The sequence below is a fragment of the Spermophilus citellus genome, assembly GCF_964194105.1.
Source record: "Spermophilus citellus genome assembly, chromosome: 3".
Taxonomy (NCBI): Eukaryota; Metazoa; Chordata; class Mammalia; order Rodentia; family Sciuridae; genus Spermophilus; species Spermophilus citellus.
In genome coordinates, this window is record NC_138184.1 from 61,164,014 (window position 1) to 61,186,421 (window position 22,408).

At 33.6% G+C, this 22,408-nt stretch overlaps 1 protein-coding gene across 3 annotated transcripts in view; it reads right to left on the reverse strand.

Moving 5' to 3' along the window:
- LOC308643750 (zinc finger protein 283-like) overlaps positions 1–22,408 on the reverse strand; it is a 123,812-nt gene that overhangs the window by 15,711 nt on the left and 85,693 nt on the right. Inside the window, exons 2-3 of one of the 3 annotated variants that reach the window (XR_014020800.1) lie at positions 15,563–15,689; positions 1,291–1,577 (exon numbers count right to left, since the gene is read on the reverse strand). Coding sequence is in view for 2 of the 3 variants with exons in the window: in XM_081283891.1 (XP_081140017.1) it covers positions 7,670–7,692; positions 15,563–15,689 (150 nt within the window). In the remaining variant the exon portion in view is untranslated. Of the gene's footprint in view, positions 1–1,290; positions 1,578–7,078; positions 7,693–15,562; positions 15,690–22,408 lie in introns of those variants that run through there. The other 2 variants (XM_081283891.1, XM_081283890.1) reach the window with 2 other exon arrangements.

A 22,408-nucleotide genomic window follows, 5' to 3' on the forward strand; every position in this document is an offset into this window, starting at 1 on the left:
ACATTCTTTACATTTGTAGGGCTTCCCTCCAGTATGTTTTCTGTGATGTTCAGTCAGCAGTAATCTTTCATTAAAAACTTTGTCAATTTCTTTACATTTGTATGGTTTCTCTCCAGTATGAATTTTCTGGTGTTGAATAACAAGAGATCTTCGATTAAAAGCTTTGCCACATACTTCACATTTGTAAGTCTTCTCTCCAGAATGATCCCTTTGGTTTGGAGTAAGGGTTGAATTTTGTCGTAAGGCTTTGGAACTTTCTTTACATTTCTCAGAGCTCTCATTAACATCAATTTTCTGGGATACAACAACTGAGCTTTGATTAAAAGCTTGGCCACATTCTTTACATTTGCAGAATTTGTCACTGTTATGACATCTCAAGGATAGATAAATGGTTGAGAAATTGTTAAACTTGAGACTTGCTTTACAATTACAGGGCTTCTCTTGGGCATAGATGCTCTGATGCTTGACAGGGAGTGATTTCTGATTAAAAGTTTTGTCATATTCTTTAAACATGCAGGGTTTATCACTGCCGTAGTATATGTGGTATTTACTAAGAGTTGAGCAATCAGATACTTTGATACAACTTTTAAAGTTTTGGGGTTCTTTCCCAGTACAAATTTTCTTGTATTGAATGAGGACTGCAAGTGGATTAAGAGCTGTTTCATATGTCTCGTATTTGTAAGATTTGTCTTGCTTATGAATATTTGGATGGGTAACAAGTTTTAAGCACTGAAGAGAAAAACTACCATGCTTTTTATCTTTGCAAAATATCTTTGGAAAATGAGTATACAGATGTTTTCTGGCATTGTGACCAATGATAAACTTTCTATGAGGCTCTTCATATTCATAATTTTTATCAGCAATATACATATGCTGGTAATAACCTGGGGTAGAGACCTGGCTAAAGATGTTACTTGTTTCAATACATATGTAGAAAGTTTTCCAGAAATCTGTATCTGAATTTTCATTAAACAATAGTGGGTAAGTAGGGACAATCCCACAAGTGTTAAAATTGTATGCTTCAGCACATGAAGGAATTATCTGTTTATTGTCAACTAACGGACACTTTGTAAAGAAACTCTCAAAATAATCACGTTTAGAAGATAGTCCTTTAGTTTTAAATCTCTTGTCTACAGAAATGTTCCAAAGGAAGTTTAACTCAAAGCTACATTTGAAATTGGTCAAGTTAAAAATTGAAGCATGGACTAGATGTCTTCTCAGATTTTCCATATTTTCTTTCAGAGAAAATATATGCTTCCAAAATTGCTGTGGATTTATTCTTAAGGACATACAGAGTTCTTGAAAAGTAACAAGCATAAATAGCAGTATTTTCTGAGATATTAATTGTTCTTGATATCTGTTACCAGTAAAATTTTCATTATGAACAGTCACTGATAGTTGGTTTTGTCCCTTATAATATGATTTTTGAACTTCACTCTCACTTATAGTTTCCCATAATTTTCTTGGTGGTAAATAGTCAAGGTTGCAATTCCCATATCTTGCCTTTATTACTTTTTGTAATAAATATGTTATGCCCTGCTCTGGTGAAAATTCTTCAGTATGATGAGAAGTCATGGCTGAAATAAATATAAGTAAAATTGGTATTACTTAATAGACTGAGGTGAATATATTTTGCAAATGTACCATATGAAATTATAGCACTGTCGGGACATCAGCAGGAGAACAGTTTAATAAATACAATGCCATCATTAATCTAGAAATACATAAACTAAGTAAAAGTGTACAGACAAAATTACATTGTGAGAACTACCAAAACCATATTAGAGTACATGTTCTTGCTCACATCCCACATGGGTGTTTCTGTTGGAGAGATGGGTGGGCTGAGAAATAAAACCTATGAAACTAAAACCATAATATACACACAAAAGAGAAAAAATGTTTTACAAAGTTGGTGCAATGATGGGTTAAGCCAATCATAAGGGGGTGGCACCCAACAAAGATAGAGCCAGCACTTGCTGTATTTATAGCAGTATAGATCAAAGGGAATTCATAGGTATTAAGATTTCAGTGTGGGAGGATTCTTGTCTTTGTACTTTCTTTTTCACACAATATTAGGATATGGGTGAGGGTAGGCAGTTTGTTTCGCTCTTAATGGGTCATGCCCATCACTGATGCTGTTCTGAACTGTAACGGAGCTATGTAGGAAGCCACATAAGCCACACATTCTCAAAACAGCAGGATTTCTCCTGAGATTTCCAGACACAAGACTTTCCTACCTAATGGCTTCAATGTTGTTTTAGTTCCCACACAGCTCACAGGGGGTTTTCTGCATATCCCCCTTATTTATTTTTTAAATGCAAATGATGGGCAGTTATTTAAGGATCCTGGATCCTTGTTCTGAGGGCCCACCAACCTATCATCATGACACAAAAAAGAACTAGTAGCAAACATATGATTCCAATAATACATGATGCATAATATGTTGAAACATATTTCAAGGTTTAAAGCATAAGGAGATTGAATACAGTCTCACAGGCCATAGCATAAAACCTATTTGCAATTCTAGCCTACAAAGTCAGGCAGAGGGCCATTTATATAATGTAGAAAATCTCAGGCTGCAATTAAACATCAGAGATCTTTTAAAATACCAACTCCACTGGAAGTTAGAACATTACCAATAAAACTGCCAGGAGTCATGGCATCCTTACAGGGATGTCCTTTGCCAATTCTTGGAGACCAATCCAAAAATATAATCACTATTTCTAGAAACTTTATGTTGTACTGGCATGACATTTGCACATTTCATTCATTTAGGAAAGGTACAAAATTCTATTGCAGAACAATTGGAGCAGTAAGGTATTGGTAAATGTTCCATGGAAATGACTGGCTTGTTATGAGAACGTACTATTTTAATAAGTGTCCTGACATATAATCTTAAGTCCCATGGGCCAGCATGATTGGCTGGTCTAGGTCCCCCATATACTCTTTCCCTCAAAAGATAGTTTTAAACAGCCAGCATGTTTATCATGAAACCCGCATATAGGTAACTGCTCATTGTAGCCAATATAATGAAATCCAGTTACATGGATGGGTGTAATGTGAATATCCGTAAAACATTCCATCATATCAGTATCATTAGTAAATATTGGGATGGATTCTCCAGTCCACACCACCATGTGTACTACAGGTGGATATGGAAAATAGGTCCAATGAGTTTCTACATGGACCCCACATCCCTTGACAATTCAATAGAGTTATCATGACCACAAACATTGTGGTTGGAGATTTAATATCTCCTTTTTGTTGAACCATTTGCTCAGCCTTTTGGATAAGATTCTTCAGTTGCTTACACACTGGCAGTTTGAGTGTTTGCATGGCAGGGCCATCCATGCTCATCCTTTTCCTCCATATTACCTTCCTATTCCTGCTGGGGTGAGGATTGACATCTCTGGTTTAAATTTTAGTCATTTGAATGTTGGCTCTAGGTCCATGTTTGATGGCACGTTTCAGTACCCGAATAGGACAAAATGAACCTTCTGGGAAAACACAAACATGATCTCCACCCCCTATTATCACTGAATCTGGTCCTTTGCACTATCCTGTTTGTAATCTTTCCACCAAACTTGGATCAACAGACCTGTTACAGTGGAAGACTTGTCTCAGCAGCACTATGGCCTTCAGAATCACAATTTTAAAAATTTAGAACCAAAAAAAAATCATGATTAAGGTTATTTAGTGGGGTCTTATCCCCCCTTTTTTGTGTAATTGTAGCTTAATAAATAAGTGAGCCCACTCTACAATGGCTTGATCTTGAGGATTATAAGGAATGCCTGTTTTATAATTAACATGAAATTGGTGACAAAACTTGAAAGAAGAACTAGTTGAAGCTAAAGCATTATCAGTTTTAATCTGTGAATGACAGTGTAATGCTGCAAAAGCCCATAGGCAATGAGAAATAATATGCTGAATTTATCTTTGCAGAGGCAAAGATGAATTAAGAACAAGTATTCACAATAATATGAACATAATAATTTTTGCCGAACTGAAGCATGTGAGTTACATACATTTGACATAGCTGATTTGGCAATAAAGAATGGGGATTATCCCCTGTTGGTGAAGACAGAATATGTATAACACATTATGAATACTGGCAAACAACTTGATAAGCTTCTTCCCTACAGATTTTTTTAATGTAAACTAGAAGCATTCTGATGATGTAAAATGTGTGAGGCTTCTACAAAATCAAATAAAGATATTTGTTTACAAGCAGCAATAAGCATTTCAATATTATCATTAACTGATGACAAAGGATCTGGAAGCTTCTATAGAATGTGCTCTGATATGGCCAATGAAGATTTTTGATGCATTTGAATTGTCTTTTGTAAAGTATGGAACAAATGAAATGATGCTTTTGGTGGTATATTTACAATACTAGCTGTTTCAAAATGTTTAGGAACTCCCACAATATATACACTATCACTATAAAACACTAACTGGCTCATTAGTAAAATGAAGTAAAGCATATGAGGGTTTGAAGTTCTGCTCACTGTTGAGTAGTTTATGTTGTCTGTATTATCTCAGTATGAGCACGGCTACAGAAATCTGCTTTTCCTGAACTTGAGCAATCAGTAAAAACTGCCATTGCTGTGGCTACTGGATGAGCACATACAATTTCTTCAAAAAATAAATGAAGTTACAAGACCAAACTGAACAACATTATCATGAGAATGATGACTTCCTACTTGACTAGGAAAATAAGCAAAAGCTATTTTAAAAATATTGGAAGATTGCCAGAGCCAACTATGCTATTGGATAGAAAAGGAGTTTACAATAATAGAAGGCTCAGATCCAACCAAATGTAAGACTCATGTTCTACCTTAATGAGTAATTGAAAATCACAAAACCATGTAATGCAGTCAAGGACTTTGAGGAGAGTGAGATAGCCAGATCTGGCTAAAATCCAATTTTTTTCCCCTGTCTTAGTAGGTAATTACCTTCGTTCCCTTATTGCACATACACTTATCTGATTATTCTAAAGTGATATATACTCTATGCATTCTGTTTATCTCTGCCTGCTCAGAACAAAATTCCATCCAATTAGATTTCCACAACAAATATTCACATCTTAAAAGGAAAGCTTTCACCGGGGTAACCCAATCAGTAGAGGACAGGGCCTCAGTACAAACTGATTCTACCAACCTTTGAACAAAAGGTGAGTTTAGGCCATGCATGAAGCAAGCGGATTTTAACCCTTTTAATGTTTAAAAAGAACAGAAATATGAATTCTTATATTTTGGTTTGGATTACGTGGATCTAACTGCCCCCAAAATAGGGTATAATTTGAATCCCATTAAATTTCCCCCGCTGCTTTGGTGGCTCTAAGACCCTGTTGAAACAAGAAAAATTTTACACCATACCACACCCCACCCCCAGACTTCATTGCCTAATGGCTTCAACAATGTTTTAGTTCTAGCACAGTCCATGGATAGCTTCCCAAAAATGGTAAACAAGATGAGTCCATTACTAAGGAGTATAATATAATTTCCCTCTCTAGGGAGGGATACTGTGTTACTTGTCAAACATAGTCTTTCCTTATTTGTAATATAGCACTGTACAATTAGGAAAAAATCTACCTACTCTCTTCTCTCAGTGAAAAAAGGGAAATGTAAAATAAATGCAAACATATGTGACTTTCTTGGGGACTCTCTAAAAACTGGTTTCTATCTTTCACGATAAGGGTCCTGGAGAAAATAGATATTTAGATGACAAAATATATTCAACAGAGCTCTATGGACTCTTTAAAACTATATATGGACAAAATTTTTAATTGGAAAAATACATGTCTTGAGAAAATTCACAATAAAAACAAGTTTGAGAGACAATTAAAAACATGGCATAGCCTATATCTGTATTACACAGATGACACTCAACACATGACGATTAAGGTAAATGAGTTGCTTTGGATTTTTTAAATTTTTGTTATTTACTGACTTATTTCATTGACAAATTAAACTTTATGTATTGCTAGTTATACCATGGTATTTTTGAGTATATATATATCCAGTGAATGAAAACCTGTATTATTTCTTATAATAATCATTTTGTGCTTAGAAAACACTTGTTCATTCTATTAGCATTTATCAGGAATACAGCACAATACATTTGCTACACTCATGTGGTCCAACACAACTCTCAACCTTCTTATGCCCATTAAAATAAAATAGTGCAGATGTAGAACAACGCTACACCAAACACAGTGCCTGAGAATATCAATTTACTCATCTGAGTTGGTTCCAAACTCAGATGCTCCTGCAACTGAATTTTTTTGATCTGCTTTATTTCACAATAAATGACAAGATTTTTTACAACTAATAAGAACAATTCCATATTTTTCTCAATCAATCATCAATGGGCACATAGGGTGAGTTCATAACTATACTATTGTAAATGATGCTTGCAATAAACAGTGGAGATATCGCTTGAACATGTTGATTAAATCTCCTGCGGACACATAATTAAGATTTGCATTTCGAGTTCACATAAACGTCTACTTTTAACTTTTATTATATATGGTTTTTGAGATTAAGCCCAAGGATACTGTACCACTAAGTTATGAAACAAGCCCTTTTAAACTTGTTAGTCACTAAATTGTTATAACTTGTCCCAAACTTGAAACATTTGTATGGCTTCTAAATTAGCTGGGATTGACAGTATGCATCACTCTTGTCTATTTTTTGATAACATTCAAACTATTTACCAAAATGACTATAAAATCCATCGTTGGCTGATTTTCAAATGGACAAACCAATTAAAAATAATACACCACACACACACACACACACACACACACACACACACATATAAATGAAAACAAGGCTTAACCAATGTAACAAACTAAAGCAGCAGGAATTAAACATTAGAAAACTGAGAGTTATGAATTACCTGAAGTATAGAAAATAAAAATTTAAAATAAGTTTAGTGAGCTAAACCAGAATACAAAAAAACTGAACAAAAATAAGAGAAAAATTATTGATACAAGCAGAAATTTTATATTTGAAAAGTATAAAATTTTATATTTGAAGAATTTTATATTTTAAGATCAAGGGTTAATGTGCACAGCTATAATCCCAGCAACTTGGGAGACTGAGCCAGGAGCTTCATAAGATTGAGGTAAGCCCCAAGTTCATGAAATCATGTAAAAAAAAAAGGTTTTTTTTTATAAACATGAGGTATAAACCCAAAATCAAAATCTAAGAAGCCCAATTACCTCCAACTGGCGGGGGGGTGTGGAGGGGGGGGACATGAAAAGACTCAAAGCAGGTTTTCATCAAAGACTAAAAACTCACAAAGAGCTGGGCAGGGTGGTAATAGATACATGCCTATGCAAAACCAATGATTTGGTAGATTGATGCAGGAGAATCACAAGTTCAAAGCCAGCCTCAGCAACTGATCAAGAACAACGAAGTGAGAACCTGACTAAACAATTTTAAAAAAAAAAGGTTTGGATATGTTGCTCAGTGGTTAAGTACCCCAGGGTTCAATCGCTAGTACCTCCATAAAATTCAAAAAGACAAATACTTAAGGTCACAAAAAAAGATGGAAAGCCTAGAAACGTATTTCTATATGATTATTATGCAATTCCTTAGGAAGATTTACAATACAGAACGGATTTCTGGATATATGTTCTTGGTTGGCATTTTTTTTTCTTTTACCTTTTTGACAATATTTGATCTGTAAATAGCGAAGAAAAATAAACACTTTTAACATATATAAATGCCTCCAAAGAGCATCACCACTAGATCTGTCCTCTAAAATTACTAAAATAATCCATTATAATGAAAAATAAATCTGTACAGCAACACAAATTACATGAAATTTTAAAGTTCTCTTGGGGAAAAAACATCACTTTCAAAGACAAAACACTTAATCTGGCCATACACTTTGAAAGACAAAAGCATAAAAATTAATATAAACTTGTTAATGTATATGCAATATTAAAATAATTGTAAAATTATCAAAATTGTGAAAGTATATATGAAAAAAACAAAATTTTATAATAAATCAAATTTAATTTATTACTAGCTCAAAATACAGTGTAAATTTAATGAAATTTTTTAAAAATTATTTTTTAGTGTTAACAGACCTTTATTTTATTCATTTATTTATATGCAGTGCTGAGAATTGAACCCGGTGCCTCACACATGTGAGGCAAGCACTCTACCGTTGAGCCACAACCCCAGCCCCATAATGTAATCTTTATAAAATCTCATGTGAGTTACAAAATAAACAGCCATACAATATGCAAAGGGATATGGGAAAGAAATCAAAGCATGTCAGTCTGAAAATCAATGAACCACAAATTAACTGATTAAGAAAAGTGGAATAATCAATTATAAGAAATGTAGAAAACTCTGTCAGGTGTAATAAGTTCTTCACTTTTAGAAAATTGTTTGATTGTACCTGCAGCATTATAAAACACCAATCAAATCACAAAGCTTGACTAATAGAATTTAATCTAAAAAATACTATTGTATATAGTGTATACAATGCTTTAAGGGTAAAAACACAAATAAAATGCAAAAAAAATGAGAATACTGCATACAACATTAACCAAAAGAAAAGAGGAATAACAAAATTATAATATGAAAAACATAGTTTGAAATAACAGTTACATAGGATAAAACAGTTTTTAATATAGAAAACTGTGACAGGTGAACTAGAAAATTAAATTAAGATGAAAGTAGCTAGGTGCTATGGCACACACCTGTAAACCCAGCAGCTAAGGAAGCTGACACAGGATTGAAAGTTCAAACCAGTCTCACCAACTGAGAAAAGCCCCAAGCAAGTTAGGGAAATTATGTCTCAAAATAAAATATAAAAAGGACCAGAGATGTGGAGCAGTGGTTCAGCACCCTTGGCCTCAATCCCCATTACCAAAATACATTAATTAAACTTAAAAATGGAAACTTTCCCCCCCCTACATTACTACAATAACAATATGAACACTTGTAACTCACATCATACTTCCCTAATATAGAAAGCAAACATTGAAAAAATTAGACAAAAAAATAGGAAATAAATTGTAGTACAAAATAACATTGTAGCCTCTTATAAAGTCAAACAAATTGGGAATCACCAAACAGAAAAAAAAGAAAGACTCAGAAAAACTATTTTAAACAAATTACATTTACAAAAGTATTGTTTTCAATAGCAAATGAAATATTATACTGGATAGAATAACTCCAGTTATAAAAAGTTTAAAAATATGAAAATATTAACATTTCCTATACATTATGGAATAAAATTAAAATCAAAATTGAAAGTGAGTCTGGGATTGTAGCTCAGTGGTAGAGCACCCACCTTGCACCTGTGAGGCACTGGGTTCAATCCTCAGCACCACATAGAAATAAATAAAGATATTATGTCCAACTACAACTAAAAAGTATTTTTTAAAAAAGTGAAAGTGATGTTAGAAAATGCATAAATATTTCACAATTAGTTCATTTGGTCTTTTTCATGAATTGGAGGGCAAAATTAAAAGATTTCTACTCCTCAAAGTTATCTGAGAGTTCATGCAATATCTATTAAACTCCAAATGTTATTTTTCCCAAAAAGATAAAAAAGATATTCTACAAATTGTTATGAATAACTCAAAAATATTCAAAACACAAACAAATCCGAACAATGCTCTTTTCTCACTTACAAAGCTACAATATTCAATAGTTAATACTGGCAACAAGTTAGACCACTAGGCATATAGAATCCTAAGTGAGTATGGTAGTAAACCCAAAAGTTTATGGCAAATTAAGACATTTGCAATTGTTAAAATATTATTCAAAAGAGACATCATGTCAAAGCAAACCAAATACTCCTTGAAATGAGTAAATAAGAAAATTTAGAATATATAAACTACAGAATATTTTTCAAGTCCAAAAAGGGAGAAAATTTTGTAAAATCTATAATAAGGAAAAACATAAAGCAGATTTTCTAAAAAGAAATAAGTCACTAGAAGCTACTGAAGTGGGTCTGGGGTTGTGACTCAGTAAAACAGTGTTCACCAAGCATGCGTGAGGCACAGGGTCCAATATTCAGCACCATATAAAAATAAAATAAAGATATTGTGTCAACTTAAAACTAAAAATAAATAAATAATTTTTAAAAAGAAAAATACTGAACTGTTCTACTAATATAAATAAGATAGCTAAACTTAAAAAAAAATCTTAAGAAAATGGTGAATGGTGTTTGAGATGAGGGAATATAAATAAACCTTGTTTTTATGAGATTTCATTTTTTTGAGATGTAAAATTTCTAAAGACATTATATAACAATTTGAACTAAGTATATTTGAGATATTGAAAACAGCAAGTTTTATTTGTGGTTTTGATCACAATTAAAATTTCAAACACTATACAAAAGATAAAACATTTTCTTTTCTGTACAAAAAAAAAAATGCCATTTTTTCCTAAAAAGTAAGAATTGAAACCTAAGTTATTAAGGATAGTCTTTAATTTGAAATCCTCCTGCATCAGAATTCCTAGTAGATGGAATTACATGAATGTTTATTATCTATATATTTATGAATTTATTCTAATGTGTAGTGTAGCATAAAGCATTTTAAAGATAGCTTTCTTCGGGCTGGGGATGTGGCTCAAGCGGTAGCGCGCTCGCCTGGCATGTGTGCGGCCCGGGTTCGATCCTCAGCACCACATACCAACAAAGATGTTGTGTCTGCCAAGAACTAAAAAATAAATATTAAAAATTCTCTCTCTCTCTCTCTTTCCTCTCTCACTCTCTCTTTAAAAAAAAAATAAAATTAAAATAAAGATAGCTTTCAAAATTTTGCAGTTTTCTTCCAATTTCTTTTGCACATTGGTGCAACCACTCTAGAAAGTAGCATAGAGATTCTGAAAAAAAAAGAAACTTGGAATGGAATTTAACCTGGTTATAGCACTATGTGGTATATATACAAAGGAGTTAAAAATCACCTATCACATTGACACAGACACACCAATATTTATAGCAACACAATTCAAAATAGCTAAGCTAAAGAGCCAACCTAGATGTCCAATGAAAGATGAATAGATGAAGAAACTGTAATATATATATATATAAACAATGAAATATAACTTGACCATAAAGAAGAATAACTTTGTGACATTTGCTTGTAAGTGGATGCATCTGGAGATCATCATCTAAATTAAAGAGCCAATTAAAAAAATAAAGATTGAATGTTCTCTGATATGTGAATGCTAACCCATAACAAGGGAGAGTGGGGAGGGGAAAAACAGAAGTTTATTGGATTAGGTAAAGAATGAAGAAAGGAAGACAGAGGGCTGGGGATACAGCTAAGTTGGTAGAGTGCTTTTCTTGCATACACAAGGCCCTGGGTTCAATCCCCAACCCACATGCGCGCACGCACACACACACACACACACACACACACACACACACAAAAGTAGAATAGAAATAAAGAATGAATCTGATTACATTCCTATGTACATATATGGATACAACATGGTGAATTTCAACATTGTGTACATCCACAAGATTGGTTTCCTAATTAGAATAAGATGTATTCCATGCTTGTATAAAGGATCAAATAGTTTTACTTTTATGCATAACTAAAAATAACAAATAAAAAGAATTATTGTGGGGGAGGTTTCCAAGATGGCAGAATAGAGAGGTTGCCTTCCCGGTTGCTCTGTGGTGGGAAAACAAAAAAGCAGACACACAGCTTTTCCAAGATAGGTTCAAAAAAAACAGTGAGGAGTGACTTGGAGAGTCAGGGGGTTGGACATTTTAAAAAATTTAAAAAAAAAATCCCAGGCAACATAGCCTGTATGGGTTCTTGGGAGACCCAAAGCATATCTGGAAACAGCATTTAGATATCAACAACATTGTCCAACAAACCTGAAAGATGTAGTATCCAGTATCCTGCTGAGGAAGAGTAGCTACCATCCCTCCAAGAAGTGTGCAGAGGACATCATAAGGAAACATTCTGCAGCCACAGCAAAGAGGCTAGCAGCAGACAAAACCAATGCCTAGTAAATCCAAGTTTGGCCTGAAATACAGGCCCAATAAATAAACGCACACTGAATGACATATAGTGTTCTTACATGACCAGGAGAAAATCAAACATGGAGAGAGGTAGTCTCTTAACAGACTACTGGTCATGTTCAGCCTCCAGACACCTCTCTCTCCAATCTGGCTCCTTACAATACTAGTGAGAGAGATGCTTCTGGTAAGGAATTTGGAAGAACAAGGGGGAAGAAATTGGAGACTGAATCCAAGACCAGGAACTATAGGGTCTGCATGTGAGGTATGGGACTAACAGTTGGATCCCCACCACAAAAAGGGAATCCAAGTGAAATCCTTGGGGTATAGTCTTTCAGCCTGAACCAGTAAGTCTTGGACCCTGGAAGTGTGCTGATTTAAAATCTCCAAATCAATAGGGTTCAGTGAAGAGTCTGGAGCCTACTTCAACCTAAACACTGCCTCCAGGAATTCTGCCAATTACATTACCTCTTTCACTCCAGCAATCTAGAGATTGGAGCATTATGCTCAAGACAACCCTCCAGATCACTTCAAAAGGCAGAGATTCTGAAATAAAAATAATAATGAATAAAACAACAGTAGAAATCCTCAAAGTGAAGAAATCAATAAATCAAATAAAAACTCAATAGAAGAATCAGCAAAAGACTAGACCACTTGGAAGACAAAACCTCAGGCAATGAGACAAAATACATAATCTTGAAAATGAAGCTAGCTATGCAGAGAAGGTATTAAGAAACCATGACCAGAACATCCAAAACATATGAGATGACATGAAAAGCAGAAGTTTTGAGATTAATTGAAATGAATGAAAGAGCAGAGATATAAACCAAAAGAATGCACAATTTTTTCAATAAAATAATATCAGGAAATTTCCCAACCCGGAAGAATGAAATGGAAAATCATATAGAAGAGGTTTACAGGACACTAAATGCATATAATTAGAATAGGCCCACACCAAGACATTATAATGAAAATTACTTACAGAATAAGGATAGAATTTTAAGGGCTGGGAGAAAAAATATCAGATTACATATGGAGTGGGGGGAAATTGGGATCTCAGCTGACTTCAAGCCAGACATTCAAAGATAGAAGGTCCTAGGAAATAAATAAGAAATCAATAAGCATAATTCATCACAACAATAGAATTAAAGACGAGAATAATAATTATCTCAATTGATGCATAAAAAGCATTTCACAAAATACAGCATCAACATATGTTCAAAAAAAAAGCTATGAATAGTAGTTATATACTTCAACATTATAAATGCTACATATGCTATACCCAAGGACAACATCATTCTAAATGGTGAAAAAAAAATGAATGAATTCTCTTAAGAACTGGAAAAAGACAAGGATGCCCTCTTTCACCACTTTTATTTAACATCATCCTTGAAAACCCTTCCAGAGAACAAAGACAAAAGAAATAAATTAAATGGAAACTAACAGAAAAATAACTCAAACTATCACAATTTCCTAACACTACATTTCTATTTTCAGAGCACCCAAATATCATCACTGGAAAATTTAGAACTAATAAATTAATTCAGCAAAGCAGCAGGATATAGAATTAACACCCAGAAATCAAACATGTTCTTGTACATCACTGATAAATCACATGAAAGAGAAACTAGAAAAACTACCACATTCACAAGAACCCTCAAATTAAAAAAAAAAGTTTGTGTATATATATATTTGGGAATCAATCTAACAAAAGAGGTGAAAGACCCCTACAATTAAAACTACACAATACTAAAGAAAGAAATTGAAGAAGACCATGAAAGATGGAAAGATCTCCCATTCTCCCATGCTCTTGGAAAGGCAGAATTCACACTGTCAAAATGGCCATACCATTAAAAGCATTATAAAGATTTAACAAAATTCCTATTAAAATGCCAATTACAGTTTTCATAGAAACAGAAAAAGCAATCATAAAATTTATTTGGAAAATTAAGAGGCTCAGAATACCAAAGCAGCCTTTAGAAAGATAAGTGAAGCAGGAGGCACCACAATACCAGAACTTAAATGATATTACAGAGATATAGTAACAAAAACAGAATGCTATTGCACCAAAACAAACATGTAGAAAAATGGTATAGAATAAAAGACACATAAACTCACAGAATTACAATTATCTTATATTAGAAAGAAAGCACTGAAGGCATTCATTGGAGAAAAGATAGCCTCTTCAACAACTGTGCTGGAAAAACTGGAAATCCATATGTAGCAAAATGAGATTAAACCCCTATCTCTCATCCTGCACAAAAATCAACTCAAAGTGGATCAAAGACTTAGGCAATAGAATTGAGATCCATCACCTAATAGAAGAAAAAATAGCACCAAATCTTCACCATGTCAGTTTAGGAACTGATTTCCTTAACAAGACTCCTAAACTGCAAGAAGTAAAATCAAGAATCAATAAATAGGATGGCACCAAACTAATAAGCTTCTTTACAGAAAAAAAAAACAATGAGAACATGAACAGACAGACTACAAATTGGGAGCAATCTTTGCCACGTGTACTTCAGAATGAGCATTGTCTTCAGGAAATATAAAGAATCAAACACTTAACACCAAAAGAACAAATAACCCAATCAATAAATGGAACTAAGAAATTTCACAGAAGAATTGCAATTGATCAACAAATGTTTGAAAAAAAATGTTCAACATCTCTAGCAATTAGAGAAATGCAAATCAAAACTACACTTAGATTTCCTCTCACTTGTCAGAATAAAAACTACTAAGAGTACAAGCAACATGAATGTGGCAAACATGTGGGGAGTAGGACTGCAAATTGGTGCAACCATTCTGGAATGTTGTGTGGAGATTCCTTAAAATAAAACTTGTAATGAAAACACAATTTGACCCAGTTATCCCACTCCTCAGTTTATACCCAAAGAACTTAAAATCGGCATTCTATAGTGACATAGCCACATCGATGTATATAGGAGCTCAATTCACAACAGCTCAATTATGGAACCAACCTAGGTGCTCTTCAACAGATGAATGGATAAAAAAAAATGGTACATTTACACAGTGAAATATTACTCAGCCAAAAACAAGAGTGATATATGGCTTTGCTGGTAAAAGGATACAACTGGGAAACATTATGCTAAGTGAAATAAGCCAATCCCAAAGAACCAAAGGCCAAATATTTTATCTAGAATGCAAATGCTAATTAATTCACATTAAGGGGTTAGCTAGGTAAAAACAGAGATACTTTAGATTAGATGGAGGAGATTGAAGAAAGAGGAGGTAAAGGTGTAGAAAGGATAGTAGAATGAATCAGTTTTATCCTAGGTGAATATATGATTACATGACTGCTGTAATTCTACATCAGGTACAAACAGAAGAATGAGAAGTTATACTCCATTTATGTATGATGTGTCAAAATGTGTTTTACTCTCATATAAAACTAATTAGAAAAAATTTTAAGTTTATAAAGGAACAAATAAATAAAACTAGGTTTTAGATGTAAAAAAATGTTCTTCAAGTAAAGAAAATTAAATATCAATACTTATTTAGAAATCCTGAAGAAAGTTATCCTCACCCAGGAAGACCAGGTTTCTATAGTTCTCTAACATCACATCTCTGTATAAATTCTTCTGAGCAGGTTCCAGGCATTCCCATTCCTCTTCAGAGAAATCAATGGTCACATCCCTGAATGTCACTAGTTCCTGAAATAAGATAAATAATAAATACGGAGACTAATTAATAAATAAGGAAAGTAAAGAACACACTGACCATGTTTTTGTTAATTGACCTATTCAGTTTTATTTCTATTTTATCAACTAGTGTGCATTACCTTTGGCCTTATGAAAATTTCCACAAATCTGCAATCCTAAACAACAAGCCCAATGAAAACACTCAAGGCCAATTCATACACAAAGCACTTTCTTTAGATATTTTTTTATAAAGTCCGATAAACTAGCCAATGAAGGTTCAGAAAGGATTACAAAAGACTATATCTATAAAAAATATGATTTTTTTAAAAATCAGTAAGCAAACACAAAATGCCATTAGCTATTAGTTATTTATATGTATATGTGGCTTAAATTTAGCTTCTACCAAAGTGGAAACTATCGTGTCTACACACCCTGGGCTGTGCCTAAATTTTTCATATTATTTGCCTTGATCACAAATAGTACCTTCCCGTTTAAGAATTTATTGGCTTTTTAATAAATTGAATGGCTGAAGCCAAAATTAAAAGTATATTAGCCATCAGTAAATTCAATCTCTCTCTTTTTTAAAATTTTTTACAAAGTGTTAGCCTTTCAGAAAAACATAAGAACATAGGGTAAAATGATTTCTTAGGGTATTTTTCATCCAATTAAGCTGAAAATAGTCACTTCAAATTTTAATGCAGTAACAATCATACTGAAAAAAAAAAAGCCTAGGCCTTTAATTAATAAATACCATTTTCAGTGCAAAAGATTTGCGGATGTGTTTGTATTTCTTTCAAATTTTTTAAAAATCTCATTTCAGAACCAACACATAAGGTACAAAATAATTTTTATAGAACCTCATTTCCATGATCAACTTTATTCTTGTTTTCTGAAACACTTAAAATATTATCTGACTATTCTTTTAGTTTAGAATTATACTTTTTGTTTAGCTTACACACTGAAAATATGACAAGGGTCTAAAAATGTCGACAATTGGTGCACAAAAAGGAGGCAGTATATTAACTTATTCATTCACACTATAAATAGAACTAAGGTTAGTAAACACCAAATTTTATGTAGATAAGTAACCTTCTTTCTGAAAGATGACAGATATCAATCTAGTTTTACAACAGTTTAATGAGGGGCATAGCACATGTATTATAAGCTTGATTTTTTCTACAAAAACGTTTTGGGGGCTGGGGATGTGGCTCAAGCGGTAGCGGGCTCGCCTGGCATGCATGCGGCCCAGGTTCCATCCTCGGCACCACATACAAAGATGTTGTGTCCACCGAAAACTAAAAATAAATAAATAAATAAATATTTAAAAATTCTCTCTCTCTCTCTCTCTCTCTCTCTCTCTCTCTCTCTTCTCTCTCTCTCTCTCAAAAAAAAACCGTTCTGGCAGCATTTGGGGGAAAATATAAATTTACTGAGAATATAATAACATATTTCTAAAGGGGGCAAGAATTCTGATTATTTTCCTTAGAAGTGAAATATTTGTCATACAATGTATGACAGTCACTTTGTAGGATTGCATACATTTTAAAAATACTGATTAATCTGCAGGGAATTCCACATAGGCACATTTAACAAAATTTTCTCCACCTGGTAAGGTTTTCATATAGGTGATTCCTACCATTTCAATCATTTTTTCCTTTTTGCTTCTTTATTTTCTACTTCCTCTTCTATTCATCCTTCTCAATTCCCATACTTGCATTTGCTGCTCCCTTTTCTCTCAAAGAAGAATCAGTTATCTGATAGTCCTCAAGGAGTTTTTTCCCCCTATTTCTTTTGCAGTTTTCTTTACCACTGTTTTCATACCAATGTTGTCAGTATTATAGGCAGTTATACCAACATTGATGACAGAATCCATTGCATGGTGTGTAACCTCTCCTGCATTGTGCTCATATTTGTATCTGACAGTTTGTTTCAATAACACTGATATAAGAAACTTTTAGGTAGACCTAAGGGGAACATTCATTGAAGAGTGTGAGTTTAAAATATATTATGGGATTCATCAATGTTATTAAAATAACAAGCAGAAATGACAATCCTTTTTTACCATTTCACATTTACACATATTACTCTTAAGAGTTTTTCACATATTGATTCATAACAACCAAAATAATCTGATAGTAATAACAGTATTTATCTTTTATGACATTTTCTGAAATATACACTAAATGGTACAACCTGATATTTACCAAAATTTATTTGTCCTGTAATTCTGGGGGGTGGGGAGGATAAACATTAAGTTCAAAATAAATTAAAACAATTTTGAGAGCAAGATTTATTATAAATAAGAAGAGTCATAGACACATGTTAAGAAGACATAATCAAGTCAATGAAATGATATTTTATGGGCACATACATAAAATTTTAACTTTCTATACATAAAAATGGATAAACTTTCATGTAAAATAATAAATTTGGTTTTTAAAAAGTTATAACTCTATGGGGATTGAGCCTTTTTTAAAAGACACTATAGAGATAATCACATTTAAACATAAAAAATAAACAAGAATTACATTTGTGAGTCTTGAACATTCTTCAATTTCCCTTGTTATTTATAATTTGTTTTGAGATCTATTTCATAATTTTCAGACATTTCAATCATATGATTGTTGTTTCCTTAACTGAAAATGCATGGAACTTTTGTGGTTTGTGTCTGGGAACTGGAAGCAAAATAAAAAGAAAGCCTACAGGTTGTGGTCGGCTTCATGACCTCCAATAACAAAGCAAACACCTCTGGTAAACAACAGGCAGAACATTCATTGTCCAGAGAGAAGCACAAAAAAAAGTTATAAAGAAGAGATTCTGTATCAAATATGATGGTTTCCAAAGGTTATTTAGAAAACTCTTGACAATGTTCTTAATGAAAACAAGAAAATGTTTATCTTTAAAGAGAAAATCTGAGAGGATTTGGGCCAAGCAAATAAGGCTAAATCTGTGCAAGAGCAGATTGGTATGAAGTCTCAATTGACATAGAAGGACACATCACTGCCATGATACCAGTGGACAAGTCAAAATATAATAAAATGTAAAGCCCAATGTCAGTCTACTCATAAAAATACATTAATTTTATGCAACTTTTTAGCTTTACACATCTCTTATGCTCTAAAGTATATGTCAGTAGGATTTCTTTAGCATTCTACAGAATGAATTTGTCCTAATTACTGCATCCTTTCAGGACTAGCTAAGTTGTTAGGGACAATGGATGTGCATTTCTCAAGTACTTAAAGACAATGGAACATCTAAACATAAAGTAAACAAAGCATGTTTCATTTCTTCAGCAATGTTCAGTGAGCCCAAAACATCCCCAACACAAGTCTAGAATACCAAGATTTTTTATGCTCCTTTTTCAAAAAGAACACCTTTTCAAGCTTGCAGGTCATGCAGTCATGGCATGAATTTACAAAAGTGTAAGAATGGAAGGAAGGCTCTCAATATAGGGGATATATGTAGGTATATATAATGTAGAGTTAAATTTGACTATTGTGAGAAGCAAAGGAAGTAAAGTAGGTAAATATGCTAAACACAGATGTGAAAGATAGAAAAGGAAGACTGCAAGTTCTAAACATGAAGTACTTTAGGAGGTAAATTTAATGCAGCCCCTGACCTGGGCCACACAACTGGAGACCAAGCATGTCTTCTTCCCTTGTCCTTCCCGAGGCTTCTTTCTCAGGAGTGACTGCCCACAATTCAAACCCACATCTTGAAAATAGGCCTCTAAAGAAACAAAACATGTGGGTCTTCAAAGACCTTATCTGTAGGTTCAAGATTAATTTAACTAGAAGTCATTTAGCTCACACCTCCCTGATTCCAAATTTTATTCATATACTTTTAAAGGAGAAAAGACCCCTTTAAATGAGTAAATACATAAAAATATTCACATTTAGTGAGTTTTGTTCTTTTCTATTAGGGGTTGAAACTACTGTCAATTTACAGATTTACCACCGAAAAATATCCACTGAAATATTATTTATTTTTCATTTGTTTGTTTAAAACAGGGACTCCATAACTTGTCAGGGCTGATTTTATATTTCAAAACATCAACAAACAAAAGCACCCATTTTCCCAGAAAATATATAATTTTTGTGCTATCTCCACAACAACAAATCATTAATATAAATCATATGTGAATAATTCTAGGATTTGCAAACCATATCTCACATGATTTAATGTTAGCTTAAAATGTCCAGATAATGATATATATGCTTGACTCTTACAAGGGTTCAAAGAAAAGGAACAGATTATTTAATATATCTGGAATTCACTGATTCAATTACAACACAATTTCAAAGAATCGAGTTTGTTTTTCTTCAGCCAAAATGGAAGAGAGATTTTTTTCTACTTACAAATAAACCATGGAATTTTATCTAAAATAAGCTACCAAATAGAGCACACATGAGAAACCACTAAAAACACTTTTGGGTAGAAGAAGGCCAAATAATATTCTTATATAATGTAAGGGCAACTTATTTTCTAAAACTCAAGTTATATCCAGTTGTTTTGGTTATATCGTTTACATTTGAAGCTACAGAAACAAAATATACTTTGCAGTCAGAGAAAAGTTAAACATGAAACAAGTTTTTTTGTTGTTGTTGTTTTGGTCCTTTGTTTGTTTCTGTCTCTTTGTCTTTGTCTTCCTTTGTATTTCATTTTGTCTTAAGGTGACAAGCCAAGGGAAACAGTGCTGAATATAACACACATGCAGGACCCAAGGGTATAGTCAAGAAAATCCTGGCATCTAAGATATTCTCCCATCCCTTTTTTTACTCACTGAAATACATTGTGGAACTTTCATATGCACAACTGTGTGTGGGTTTTGTTGGAACTTTGGGATAATCTTCTTGCATTCACAACTCAGAGAAAATTAAGACAGGAGAATACATTCTATCTGCAGTGAATTGAGGCTAAGGAAAGAATACATACGGAGCAGTTACATAAGTAGATTAATTGAATAATGGGAGATGCTTCTAAGCCACAGGACAACTAATTTTTCCTGTGTCTCCACTGCAACCCTCAGGATGTCTTCTAGGAAGAGTTTATAAGGAGGCTGATAGTCTATTGACAATCCAAGTGAATGGCCCCTGTGGGTACCAAGACTATTCAGCAAACAGTTCTCAAATCCATGACCAGGTACAGTGGATCAGGGCATTCCACTTAGTAAAGTTTCTCTTTCAGTAAGCTTTTCAGTTCCTATGACCTAAACAACTAAAACTAATAACTTAGAGGTGAAAACATTTATTTTACGTCATAGTTTTAGAGAATGCAGTTCGTGGTAGGCTCATTCCTGCCAGGGCATAAACATCATGGAAGAAGTACATGGAGAAAAGGTGTTCAGCTTTAGGGAACCAGGCAGCAAAGAAAGACCAAATTACTGAGAGAAGGTAATCAGATTCAGGGCTACACTTGTGACCTACTTGCTCCAACCAGTTCTGTCTTTCCACAAGTCCAGTAAGGCTAATATACTGAAGATATAGAGCACTCGTGAAACAATGTAAAGTCTATCTTTTAACCTTCCTGCAACTGGGGACCATGATTACAACATGTGTGATTTGGGAGACATCCTAGATAAATGCATAACGGTTGTCAAAGATATTCTGATAAAGTGACCATGCCCAAGAAAGTCAAAAGTGGGAAAGGCAGAATCCAGTGAATGTTCTCTCCTTTCTTACAATGAGAAATATTATCCCCTTTAAAACAATTATTTTTGAAAGGATCATCCATTATTCGTGGGGAAATAACAATTAAAACACTATGCCAGTTTCAAATAGAGCAGGGAAAGGAAAAAAGATATTTGAGGACTTGTGGAAAGAGTTCAAAATTGAAGGCTTCAATATACAAGTGTACCCTTTTCCCCACATCATCGCCAGCACTTATTGTTACTTGACTTCATAATGGCTGCCAATCTTACTGGAGTGAGATGGTATCTTAGGGTGGTTTTGATTTGCATTTCTCTGACTGCGAGAGATGGTGAGCATTTTTTCATATACTTATTGATTGATTGTAAGTCCTCCTCTGAGAAGTGTCTGTTCAGGTCCTTGGCCCATTTGTTGATATGGTTGTTTGTTATCTCATTGTTTCATTTTTTGAGTTCTTTGTATATTCTGGATATTAGGGCTCTATCTGAAGTGTGAGGAGTAAAAATTTGTTCCCAGGATGTAGGTTCCCTGTTTACCTCTCTTATTGTTTCTCTTGCTGAGAAAAAACTTTTTAGTTTAAGTAAGTCCCATTTGTTTATTCTTGTATATAACTCTTGGGCTATGGGGGTCCTATTAAGGAATTTGGAGCCCGACCCCACAATATGTAGATCGGAGCCAACTTTTTCTTCTATCAGGTGCAGAGTCTCTGATTTGATATCTAGCTCCTTGATCCATTTTGAATTAACTTTTGTGCATGGTGAGAGAAAGGGGTTCAGCTTCATTTTGTTGCATATGGATTTCCAGTTTTCCCAGCACCATTTGTTGAAGATGCTATCCTTTCTCCATTGCATGCTTTTAGCGCCTTTATCAAATGTAAGAAAGTTGTAATTTTGTGGATTGGTCTCTGTGTCCTCTATTCTGTACCATTGGTCCACCTGCCTGTTTTGGTACCAGTACCATGCTGGTTTTGTTACTATTGCTCTGTAATATAGTTTGAAATCTGGTATCGCTATACCTCCAGATTCACACTTCCTGCTTAGAATTGCTTTTGCTATTCTTGGTCTTTTGTTTTTCCATATGAAT